Consider the following 11,335-nt stretch of genomic DNA (forward strand, 5'->3'; position numbering starts at 1 on the left):
TAGACATTCTAATACTACTGGCTCAGTGGAGATGAATGCAAATGAACAACCCTTAGTCATACGAATAATTAACTAAATATGAATCCATTAAATATATACAAGATATAGCTGCCGAGAATGCCCTGCGTTGTTCATATTACCAATGTGCAATCTCTTTAAGGAATGGGGTGGTTTGCTATACACACAAATAGTCTACACAAGGGGTTCCAGACATTGGTTATTGAGTGAAAAAATAAAATAAGGCGAATAATAAACTCTGGAGTCTGTACGGGCTAGGTCTGCCCAGGCTACTAAACTTAATACTATTAACGTAGGCCTACTACTTACTATAGGCCTACTGTATTAGCCCTAATAATTAGTTCAGTATGGTGTGCTTTTTCCATAGATATATTTTTTGATGCTCAAAGTCCACTCTCAATGTATAAAGTGAAACAAATCGTTTCATTTATATATTATCTGTATTTAAATTAGTTTATCACATTTTACACACAACGGTTTTGAAATTAGACACCTCAGATGTGTTAAGTGAGACACGCCCACTTCATGGCGCGACCTATGGTGTTCAAGAAGCACGTATAACGTAATGAGCGTTCAGCCTCCTCGCGCCATAACGTGTGTTTTTCGCTTTGAGTGTGCAAGCGGACGCACACATTTTTCGCCGGGACAATGTCAAGAGTATACATTGGAAGATTGAGCTATAGAGCAAGAGAAAAGGACGTCGAAAAGTTCTTCAAGGGATATGGGAAGATACTGGAAGTGGATCTTAAAAACGGGTAACAAATAGAATGGCACCCTTGTGTAATGGATGCAGCTAGCTAGTAGCATTGGCTAACCCTCGTTGTGTTTGGGGCCTGGTCGGCAGGCCTACTGGAGTCAACCAGAAAATAATCAAAAACGGCAAGATGCATGTAGCCACTTTTCTGTGTACGCTGAGTCAATATATCTATTTCTAATGAACTAATCTGCAATTGGCTAATTAAAAGAACAGATTAGATTTTTTTGGCGACACATCCAGCAAACTAGCTACCTATGTAGCCAGCTATCTAATAATGGCGACGTGTCCGTGTGCAGTTCGGGAAGAATGCGTCCATGATGGTGCAGTCAGTGTATTGCAACTAGCTGTTGAGCTAGTTGGAGGGCTACGTGTTAGTCAGCTAGCTAATGTTTGTTAACCTATAGCTAGCTCTGTGTTGGTTTTTGGTAATACGTTTTAGCGAAACAAAGATTCAATCGAATACAAAATGCATTCCGTCTAGCAGTGTCAGAGATAAACGCGCCATCTTCCTCTGTAAAATGGACGTAGTTGGGTCAGTTAACCACAGTTAGTTTTCACCCCGTGTCACTTCAGTCATGAAGTAATGGCGAAACATTATATTTTAAGTTTTAACAAGCTAACATACTGTTTATTCCTGTAGGTATGGGTTCGTTGAGTTCGATGACCCCCGTGATGCAGATGATGCCGTGTATGACCTGAATGGCAAAGACCTGTGTGGGGAGCGAGTGATAGTCGAGCACACCAAGGGCCCGCGTCGTGACGGCAGTTATGGCTCAGGAGGACGAAGTAAGTATTCAATTAAGTGTTGTTTATTCATAAATGGGAGGAAATGTGATTGAGGAAGACTCATCTTTTGCATGACTTTCCAACATGTCCTTGGTGGCTCCTTTGCACACAATTTCAATTATGTTTGTGGTGGAACAGTATGATTTAGTTTCAGGTGCCTAGGGTCACATCTAGGCAATAATCCACCAATAATATATTCACCCCCCCTCCAACAAACCCACACCATTGCTGTGATTGTATCAAGTCTCAGTTCGATTCAGGTTTACGGGCCTCTGACTCTTTGTCACAAATTGTGATTGAGTTCACAGATTGGATTGTGGTAAGCAGTTTGGCTGCTTTTATTTACTCTAGCACCATGACAATTCTGACTTAATGGTGCTCTGCACCTTTTGTTTGTAAAGTGGGTGTGAAGCAAGGATTTACATGTGAGAGAGTGGGACTGTGTGCATCTTAGCTACCAAGGACTATAAATGATCTTGGGGGAATCCAGATGCGTGAATGATTGTGTTTTGGGTTTGGTTTTTTTTCTATCTAAATTAGTCTGGGTTAATAAGGAGAAGTTATCCTCTGAGATTTTAAAATATATTTGACAATGAATGTGCTTGTAGTATATGACATATGTATGAGTATGTATGAGTATCTATTGCTGTTGTATTCAGGATTTTTTATTTTGTTTAAAATGTGTGTCAATAAAGGTAAAGATTTAACAAAGAACCTCAATGTTTTAATTGAAAGAGTCCTTTGCTGACTGCCTGCCCCTATTGCTGGCCATGGTGTCCCCTTTCCAAGAGTGTGGTTTGACCATTCTGGGCCCCTGGGCAGACCAAAAAAGGGAGCCATTGTGAATGAAGACCGCTTTTGCCATTAGGCCCAGGCCGGGTGGTGAGGATGCCATGGGGTTAGGAGCAGATGTGGGTTGAGCTCTTAATAGGTGCCTGAAAAAAAAAAAAAAAAACATTGTTAAGTGAAATGTCTGTGTAGATGTGTTAGTTAGGACATACTGTAGTTCACCGTAAGTACTTCTACAGTCAGTTTTTGTTCCTTTTTTGTAATTTTATGTTTCTGTTTAGATTCTTAGACTCATGTTGGCCTACAAGACTAGTTATGGTACAGCGCTTGATAGTTAAACAAGAGTTGTCAGAGTTCTTGATTGAAAAAACAAACACAAACATTTAGTTCAGTAAAATGAGCATTTTGTTTGTTTCCCCCCTTTTAGTAACTTTTGTTGTCTTTGCTTTCCCCTTTTATTATTTCTCCCAGATTTGATTTTGTTTATAGAATGTAGGTGAAGGGTAGTATATTGACTGCTTTTGAATTGGTTCCCCACCCTAACTGTTCCTGTTCTTGTTACCTTGAAGGTGGTGGTGGAGGAGGGGGAGGAGGAGGAGGTGGTGGTGGTGGTGGTGGTGGTGGGTATGGGCGCGGGGGAAGAGACAGGTATGGCCCTCCTGCTAGGACAGACTACCGCCTGATTGTGGAAAACCTCTCCAGTCGCTGCAGCTGGCAGGATCTTAAGGTATGAAGCCCAGTATGATAATGCACAGCTTAAATTCATGCAAGGCATTTTCTAGAGGTTCACAGTTTGACTCCTGATTTTGATGGAACCGTTTCTAATCATTCCAAATGCTCTCCTCAGGATTACATGAGGCAGGCTGGCGAGGTGACCTATGCCGATACCAATAAGGGTCGCAGAAACGAGGGAGTGATTGAGTTCAGGCTTTACTCTGACATGAAGAGGGCTCTGGAGAAGCTGGATGGTACTGAGGTCAATGGCAGGAAGATCCGCCTGATTGAAGACCGCCCTGGTGCCCGGCGCTCTCGTCGCTCCTACTCCCGCAGTCACAGCCGCTCCAGGTAAACCTCAACTTAAATCCCGTTCTGCCGTTTCCACCCCCCTACTACAATGTTTTTTGTTATTCACACCTCAATTGGTTTCTTGTTCCTCTGCTTCTCGTAACCCTGCCCTGCTGTTCCTCTTCACTTAACCCTGCCCTGCTGTTCCTCTTCTCGTAACCCTGCCCTGCTGTTCCTCTTCTCGTAACCCTGCCCTGCTGTTCCTCTTCTCGTAACCCTGCCCTGCTGTTCCTCTTCTCGTAACTCTGCCCTGCTGTTCCTCTTCTCGTAACCCTGCCCTGCTGTTCCTCTTCACTTAACCCTGCCCTGCTGTTCCTCTTCTCGTAACCCTGCCCTGCTGTTCCTCTTCTCGTAACCCTGCCCTGCTGTTCCTCTTCTCGTAACCCTGCCCTGCTGTTCCTCTTCTCGTAACCCTGCCCTGCTGTTCCTCTTCTCGTAACCCTGCCCTGCTGTTCCTCTTCTCGTAACCCTGCCCTGCTGTTCCTCTTCTCGTAACCCTGCCCTGCTGTTCCTCTTCTCGTAACCCTGCCCTGCTGTTCCTCTTCTCGTAACCCTGCCCTGCTGTTCCTCTTCTCGTAACCCTGCCCTGCTGTTCCTCTTCTTCTCGTAACCCTGCCCTGCTGTTCCGTTCCCAGGTCTCGCTCCAGGAGCCGCAGATCCCGTAAGAGCCGCAGCCGCAGCGAGAGCAGCAGCCGCAGCCGCTCCCGCTCCAGGTAACAACCCCGTTCATAGCAGTGCACCCAGAATGCCTTCTGTTTCTCTTTTTTATATAATATTTCATAGGGAGGAATATAATCATAATTGTGTGTGTGGATATAATAACGTATTGGGTTGTTGTCCACAGGGCTGCTTCGCGTTCTCGCAGTCGCTCCAACAGCAAAAAGAACAAGAGCAAGGGCCGGAAGGAGGAGGAGGAGCGCAGTAACGGCGCCCACAAGGTCAAGGAGGGGCGGCCTCGTGACGAGGGCCGCAGCCGCAGCAGGAGCCACAGCCCCAAGAACAAGAAGATCAAGAAGGAAGTGAAGAGGGGCAGGAAGGATGAGTCCCGCTCCAGGTCTAGGTCTCGCTCTCGTTCCAGGTCCCGTTCCAGGTCAGGGGTCAAGGACCGCTCAAGGAAATCTGACTCCAAGAGTAAGAGCCGGGAGCCGGTCAAGAGCGACGAAGAAGGCGGCGCCGTTGAGAGGGCGTCGTCCCGTTCTCGTTCCCGCACCCCAGTCGAGTCCAAACCCAGGTCCAAGTCCAAGTCCAAATCTCCTTCCCCCTCACCTGCCAAAGCTCGCTCTCGGTCACCTTCCGCCTCACGCTCAGAATCCCGCTCCAAGTCTCGCTCTGCGTCTCGTTCTCGATCTCGTTCCCGATCTCAGTCCTGAGGTGAAATGTTATGACCCCTCTACCCGTCTTGAGCCCCTCACCCCTTGTCTTTCTTTTTTATATATATATATATATGAATCCAGTAGTGATAGAATAAAAAAATGTGTCTTTAATACACATGCTTCCCCATCTTTTTTTTTTTTATATATATATATTATTTTCTTTCCCCCCCCAGTAGTGTCCTCTTGTATTTAGAGACATTTGTAAAATATGTGGTAGGTCTAAGAAAAAAATGCCTGGATAGACTTTTATAAGTTGTAATGGACTGTTGTAGTGGGTGTCTTAACATTTGTATTAGATGCATACATAGTGTGCTGTCAATGTGCTGAGTGTGATTTGTTTTATTCTGTCTTTTGATCCTCGTGGAATTCCTTTTTAACAGTTAATTTGAAAATAAAAAACCCTGATATGGAATGAACAGGCTGTTTGTCTATTGTGAGGGAGAAGGGCCACCTTTCACGTTGGAGTTCAAAGTATGATTGGAAGAAGGGGGAGTGGAGACACGGCGCATTGAACAGGATGCCAATTAAACGGGAACTTACACTTGACCAATTATTCCGTTTTGCCACAAGATGGCGTTGCGCTCTTTTTCTTGACCAGCGGTCTTTAGAATTGACAATCTGTTGCGTTGTTTTAGGGATATCTTATGCAGAGAAATATGTAATCTAATTGGATTTGCCACAATTGAGTTCGTAACCTAGCAGATTTGTTTCCATAATGCACAATTTTTAAACAAGCAACCCTTTGCCTCGCTTCAAATTCTCGTGGATAGACAAACTTCATAGTCAAAGTCACTATGGAGAACGTTCATTAATGTAGCATTTGTCTTACAAAAATATCTCCAATTACTTTTACATAATTTGGTTTTAAATACTTTATAGTAATATGCTGATAAGGCGTCAGTAGCCTATACCAAAACACGCACAACACCCATGATATGCATAACGGATCTACCGTTGCTCCAAGTCGTGGGGTGTCAGACTGGAGGAGGCGCCACTGAAAATCGGCCGTGGAATGGGTTGTTCAGCTAGTTTTGTGAGGTTGAAGGGCACATGTGATTTTAGGAAGATAACCTATAAACTGGCAACATTTTTTATATTTATGGGAAGACTATTGCTGAGTACCTATTGGACAAACCAAGAAGCTCCATACCGACGGTGGAACAACCTCTTATCCATGCATGTAGGATGTTCAGCTCAAGTGATTAGGCTATATGCAATTGTTTCATTCAGTGCAGACTGCATGGGTAATCGGACGAATCGTAGTGCACTGTTTTGATATGAGTCGGAAGACAATGAGACGGCAAGAGAACACAACGGCAGCATAGGCAAGTAACTTAACCTTATTCAAAAGTAGCCTAATACCCTAGTCGAGAGGTAATGCATAACTGGTACAGCTCAACGCTTTGATGCCGATGAGAACTTCAAATGAACGTGCCTTGTCTAGAAGGTCATTGGAGATTTAACATTTTCACCTCACAAATCTGCAAACGTTGTCATTGGCCGCGAGTTGTAGGCTATATGCTATTTCTTTATTCTATATATTTCTTATAAATTGCTGGTTTTAATGACGTTGTAGTTGAGGATAAATGACTAATTCCACTGCAAGGCTTATCAGAGCCAGACAGAACCAAAGGAATGCAACATCACGTTCCGTCAGGTTTCTTGTAGTCACAGCAAGGAATGTTTTGTGTGTGTTTAAATAATTGTTTTTTAATGGCTTAAAAATATATTAACATTTGCAACCTACAGGTGGAGGTAGCATGCCCTGTTACAAGTTAGACACAGAATAGATATTAATACCATTCATTCTAATTCAAATTCGATGCGACCTTATTTGCCTATTTCATTCCATCTAAGAATCAGTGTCTACGTATGCTTAATGAGCTAAGTGATAGGCAAGCTACCCATATAAAGAAAAGTAATTTGGTGTGGTGTGTGATCATTATCATTAGTAATTTCCAATGAATGTAAAGAAAGATACACGTTATGTAAGGTATAATTCAAACCTAAAGATAGATCTTATTCCCTGATTAAGTAGCCTACTTTTATGTTTAGATTAGTTGGCAATAGTCCGCATTCCTCACTCATTAAACTGCGAGTGGAAAAACAAACTAATGATAGGCATGTCTGGTTTGCATCATTCATTTATGATGGCCATATCAGTGACCATATGAATACATGGAATGTTCTTGCCAGAGGCAAGTCTTTCCAGAACAATTCATGCTGTACAAAGGCTACTAATACTTTCCACCAGACTTTTTCAGCTAGCCTGGGTCATCTTTATTCAAGATTATCACCTTCCAGGAGTGTACATGATCACTTGAGGTTTAATCCTTCAGGGTTGGCACTCAGGTAGATTTACCCAGGTCACAACCTTTTCTTTTATCATAAAGTATATTTATGTTCTCCAAGTTAAAGAGACAGTCAAGCTTTTCTGTTTTACCTGTACTGTACATAGCATTGTGCATCAGCAAGTAGAGGTGCAGTTTACTAGAAAAGGGACACTGGCAAAGGTTACAATCATTAACTGTTCAGTTGCGTAGTGCAAAAAACAACTATCCATGCTATTTATCTATTCAGGGATTATAATTTCTTTTAATTGAAAGTATGTCAATTAAAGTAATTTCTCCTTTCTGGTACTATCAGGACAAATACATTAATGAGATAATATATGTGAGATAAAACAGTATGTACATCAACACAGTCCTATATTTAGTCCAGGGTTGTGGCATCGCATCTGACATTTTCCTGAAATATATACTACATGGGAGTCAGGTGGCTGAGCGGTTAGGGAAGCGGGCTAGTAATCCGAAGGTTGCCAGTTCGATTCCCGGTCATGCCAACTGACGTTGTGTCCTTAGGCAAGGCACTTCACCCTAATTGCCTCGGGGAGAATGTCCCCGTACTTACTGTAAGTCGCTCTGGATAAGAGCGTCTGCTAAATGACTAAATGTAAAATGTAAATGTAAACATTGCATTAAGTTGATCTTTGATTTGTCATTCAAAGTTCTAAAATCCTCTCTGAACAGCTTTAAAAATCTGAAGCCAAAGGATGTGGCTTGACTGACCCATCTGTGCATGCATAGTAACCGAACAGCCAGGAAGACATGTTTCTACCCTGTGCCAGGTTTTTGTGAAGGTCCAGAGACCTGTTCAGAGAGATTCAGTTTGTTTGTCGCCAGTACAGGCTGACAGTCAGGCTGTACAGACTTACCTGATAGTCATCCTTCTGGACCGGGGTTATGGTAGTGTGCTCTGTCAGACGATTTGGTGGAGACAGGATTTTAAAGGCATTGCTGCATGTGCCGAGCCTTACAGTAATTGCAGTGTGCGTGTTTGAAGCTGTGTTTCCATTTCACTGCACCTTGTTTATGGTTGTGTGGGAACTGAAGGAGAACAGCACATGTGCAAGTGTTTCTCAGTAGCATCTGAGTTTGGAACTCCTTGAGATGTTATCTCTCAAGTTACCATTTTTGTCTATTATGATTAACATGGAGTTCACTATGTTAAACATATAGAAGGTTACGGTCAGTTTAGATGCATTGTAAAGGAGGCTAGACGTAGACAAGGATCTTTCATCTATATTTTAATTAAAGGTAAGTTCAACAGTTCAAGTATATCAACAGTGCAAAAAACAACAAAAACACATTTGGTTTTAACATCAAAGGCAAATTTTCAAAAGATAACAAAGGAGCAGTGTAATAAAGTAAATACTTCTGAATATGTAATGAATGATGAAATTCAATGCTATATTAATTATTTATTTCTAACATGCTTTACGTCCATTTAGAAAGAAAAATCTGGTATTACAGACTTTTAATTTATTAAGATCTGGATGATTCCATAAACAGTTTTCTTTCTCCAGAAATAGCGGTTAAAGATGCCAGTGATTTATTCGTTGAATCTTAAAAGGATTACATTGCCGTTTTTGTACCGAAACACTTCATACTGTACATAGGAGTCTAGCTGTAAAAGTTGTGTCATTAATCCCTGACCCTTTCCTCCACTCGGTAATCTCCCAGGAGCAGTAGTTCCGCACGTGACCAGGACCAAGAGTTTTGGATACTCAACCATGAAGACCCCGAAATCCATGGGCGAGATGCCAGGCTCCCCCTCCCGCTCTCGGAAGTCTCGCTTCAGCCTCCGCGGCCGGAAGAAGAAGGAGAGCCTGATCCAGGGCAAGCTGCGCATCCGCTCCATGCCAGGTGTCTTCTTGGTCCTGGGTGTCATCGTGGTGGTGGTGGGCACCGCCCTGGCCGTGGCAGGGTACTGGCCCTACCGGACGCACCGCTCAGCCTTGCCTGAACCGACTGATGGAGGAGGGGTTGTGGAGCCCCAGGCTTCTGGCTGGAGTCTGGGGGCCAAGGGCCTCCTTTCCACAGCCAGCCTCATCCACAGTGAGAGGATGAAGCTGCTGGGCCCTGTCATCATGGGCGTGGGCCTCTTCATCCTCATCTGCGCCAACACGGTGCTGTATGAGAACCGCGACAGGGAGACCCAGATGCTCCTGGCACAGATGCGCAACGTCATCTGCTCCGTGTCGGCGGCAGTGCCCTCGGCCGACCTCTCGGAAATTGCGGCAGCCAACTCCATGGCGAGACACTACCAGTGGTTGAGCAGTCTGCCCGCCGCCCACCTCAATATCCTGTGTCTACAACAGCTGGCCTGTTCTGAGCCCTTATTGCAGACCAGGGACCTGGGGGAGGAGGACATGCCAGGCAGAACCTACCGGCAGGCTACTCTGAGGACAGAGGCCCTGCACCACCAGGAGTCCGCCTCCACCCCCTCCCTCCACTCATCCCACTCCAATTCCTGCAACTCCAGCAAGACAGACTGCAACACACTGGCAGAGACGGAGGTAGACCCCCAGCGTGCCACCCTCTTTAAGCTCAACAACTGCCTGGTGTCGGCCAGCTCCATGTCCACCCTGGGTGTGGACGACTGGGATGCCCCTGCCACGCTGCCCAGACGCTCCCACAGTGTGAGCTACAGAACTAACCCTCATGGCCCACACACCACTGCAGTGTGTCTGGGGGAGAAGCTGGCAGCACCCTGCGGACAGGGACAGTTAGGAAGGGCCAAGCCAGCCAGGAGAGAGTCCAACACAGACGTGTGTGTGAACATCTGTGGGCGGGAGGCAGAGCCCCCGGAGCTCATGTCTGTGGAGGTGCAGAGGCATCGGAGCTGGCCCCGGATAGACCTGGGCTATGCCAGGCGCTACCTGAAGCTGGAGAATAAGGAGGACTCTGTAGACAAGCTGCTGGACCAGCTAGAGCAGCAATGCTCTCAGTGGGATAAGAGCTTTGGCTCGGGGCCTTTCCAGTGAGGGAGATCTTGGCAAGGATCCATCAGCTTGTTGAAGAAGAATTCCCGTGGATGCTAATGCATCAATGAGGAGTGTAGGCTCTTCCTCTGGATCATACCACTGCACTTATTTCCATTGACTCCTGAATTCCGAGAGTCCTAATGCAACCTCAGTCCAGCCCATGTATCATTCTGTGATAATACTGTCACACTGTTGGAAACTGTTTTCTTTTGGGAGGTGCAATGTGAAGGAGCTTCCAGTGTTAAGATATCAATCTAAAGATACAACACTTGGTCATTGCTTCTTAGGGTGTGGATTTCAAAGAACAAAAGTTGGGATCTGTGGATGAATTACATGGAGTTGGCAGGCAAACATTTGTTTCTAAGAGGAGAAAAACTCCATATCACATACTGTCATAGTTGAGTGGAGCAATTTGCCAGTCTGTTTGCCAATGCAGTCTTGCATTTGTGGTTGGCAGAAATGTGAGGAATCAATTTTGTCCTTCTTTGCCAAAGCGTTACTTGTTTCAGGATACAGCAAGCACATCCTATTTGAATGAGAGAGATAGATTGTAGGCAGAGGGACTGTCTTCACTGTGTAATCCATTTAAAACCAAACCACTAGAATATGCAGAGCCTTAAAGGTGCTGATAGCTTCTGACAAGTGCAGCTAGACTAAAGAAAGGTTGGGGCTTTGACATGTAAGGTCTAGGAGACCACATTAGTTGCATGATGAAGATGCCGTATGTCACATTGTAATAATTATGCAGAACAATGGCTATATTTGTTATGTATTAGAGAGAGAGAGAGAGAAAGAGAGAGAGAGATAGTCAAGGTTCCCTGTCATGAATAATGTGTCAATTTACAGTGTCCTTTCCCAGGTTATTAACTAGATTACCGGAGTGATAACAGTAGAGGAGGCCTATCCCTCCTCTCCTCTGTTGATCATCTCTCTGTGATTCCTAGAATGAATATCATATGTCTAGGGGGGTGTTCAGGAGAAATAGAGCTTCAAGTATTGGAGGGCACGAGCAGAGAGACATCTCTGTTTGATTTAGTGGGACGATTCAGTGTATTTGCATGCAGTCGGGGATGTTGGGGGTATCGTAAAGGGGAGAACATGACTCTTTTCCAGAGGACACTTCCCCCTCCTCTTTCTTCTCTTCCTTCTCCCACCCTCCACTCACAGATGTGAGGAGAGGGCCCCAACATGTTTACAATGCCACAGTCTCAATTTGTCTCG

At 44.7% G+C, this 11,335-nt stretch overlaps 2 protein-coding genes across 2 annotated transcripts; both read left to right on the top strand.

Moving 5' to 3' along the window:
• The first annotated feature begins 610 nt into the window (after positions 1–610).
• Positions 611–5,204, top strand: srsf4 (serine and arginine rich splicing factor 4). The gene is made up of 6 exons (XM_067255321.1): positions 611–773; positions 1,416–1,561; positions 2,920–3,077; positions 3,198–3,415; positions 4,051–4,128; positions 4,260–5,204. Exons 1-6 carry the CDS (start codon positions 667–669, stop codon positions 4,783–4,785), a joined length of 1,233 nt encoding a protein of 410 aa, XP_067111422.1. The 5' UTR covers positions 611–666; the 3' UTR covers positions 4,786–5,204.
• A 3,656-nt stretch (positions 5,205–8,860) lies between these two features.
• Positions 8,861–10,114, top strand: tmem200b (transmembrane protein 200B). Its single transcript, XM_067256551.1, has one exon. The coding sequence runs from the start codon at positions 8,861–8,863 to the stop codon at positions 10,112–10,114; it is 1,254 nt and encodes a 417-aa protein (XP_067112652.1).
• The last annotated feature ends 1,221 nt before the right edge of the window (positions 10,115–11,335 follow it).

The sequence above is a fragment of the Osmerus mordax genome, chromosome 18, assembly GCF_038355195.1.
Source record: "Osmerus mordax isolate fOsmMor3 chromosome 18, fOsmMor3.pri, whole genome shotgun sequence".
Classification (NCBI taxonomy): domain Eukaryota; kingdom Metazoa; phylum Chordata; class Actinopteri; order Osmeriformes; family Osmeridae; genus Osmerus; species Osmerus mordax.

What these genes read in the sequence shown, in the direction of transcription:
- srsf4 (XM_067255321.1), top strand. Translation starts at nt 667, where the DNA reads ATGTCAAGAGTATACATTGGAAGATTGAGCTATAGAGCAAGAGAAAAG. An exon ending in GAAGTGGATCTTAAAAACGG is followed by an intron (nt 774 to 1,415) that starts GTAACAAATAGA and finishes TTATTCCTGTAG; the next exon opens with GTATGGGTTCGTTGAGTTCG. An exon ending in GCAGCTGGCAGGATCTTAAG is followed by an intron (nt 3,078 to 3,197) that starts GTATGAAGCCCA and finishes TGCTCTCCTCAG; the next exon opens with GATTACATGAGGCAGGCTGG.
- tmem200b (XM_067256551.1), top strand. Translation starts at nt 8,861, where the DNA reads ATGAAGACCCCGAAATCCATGGGCGAGATGCCAGGCTCCCCCTCCCGC.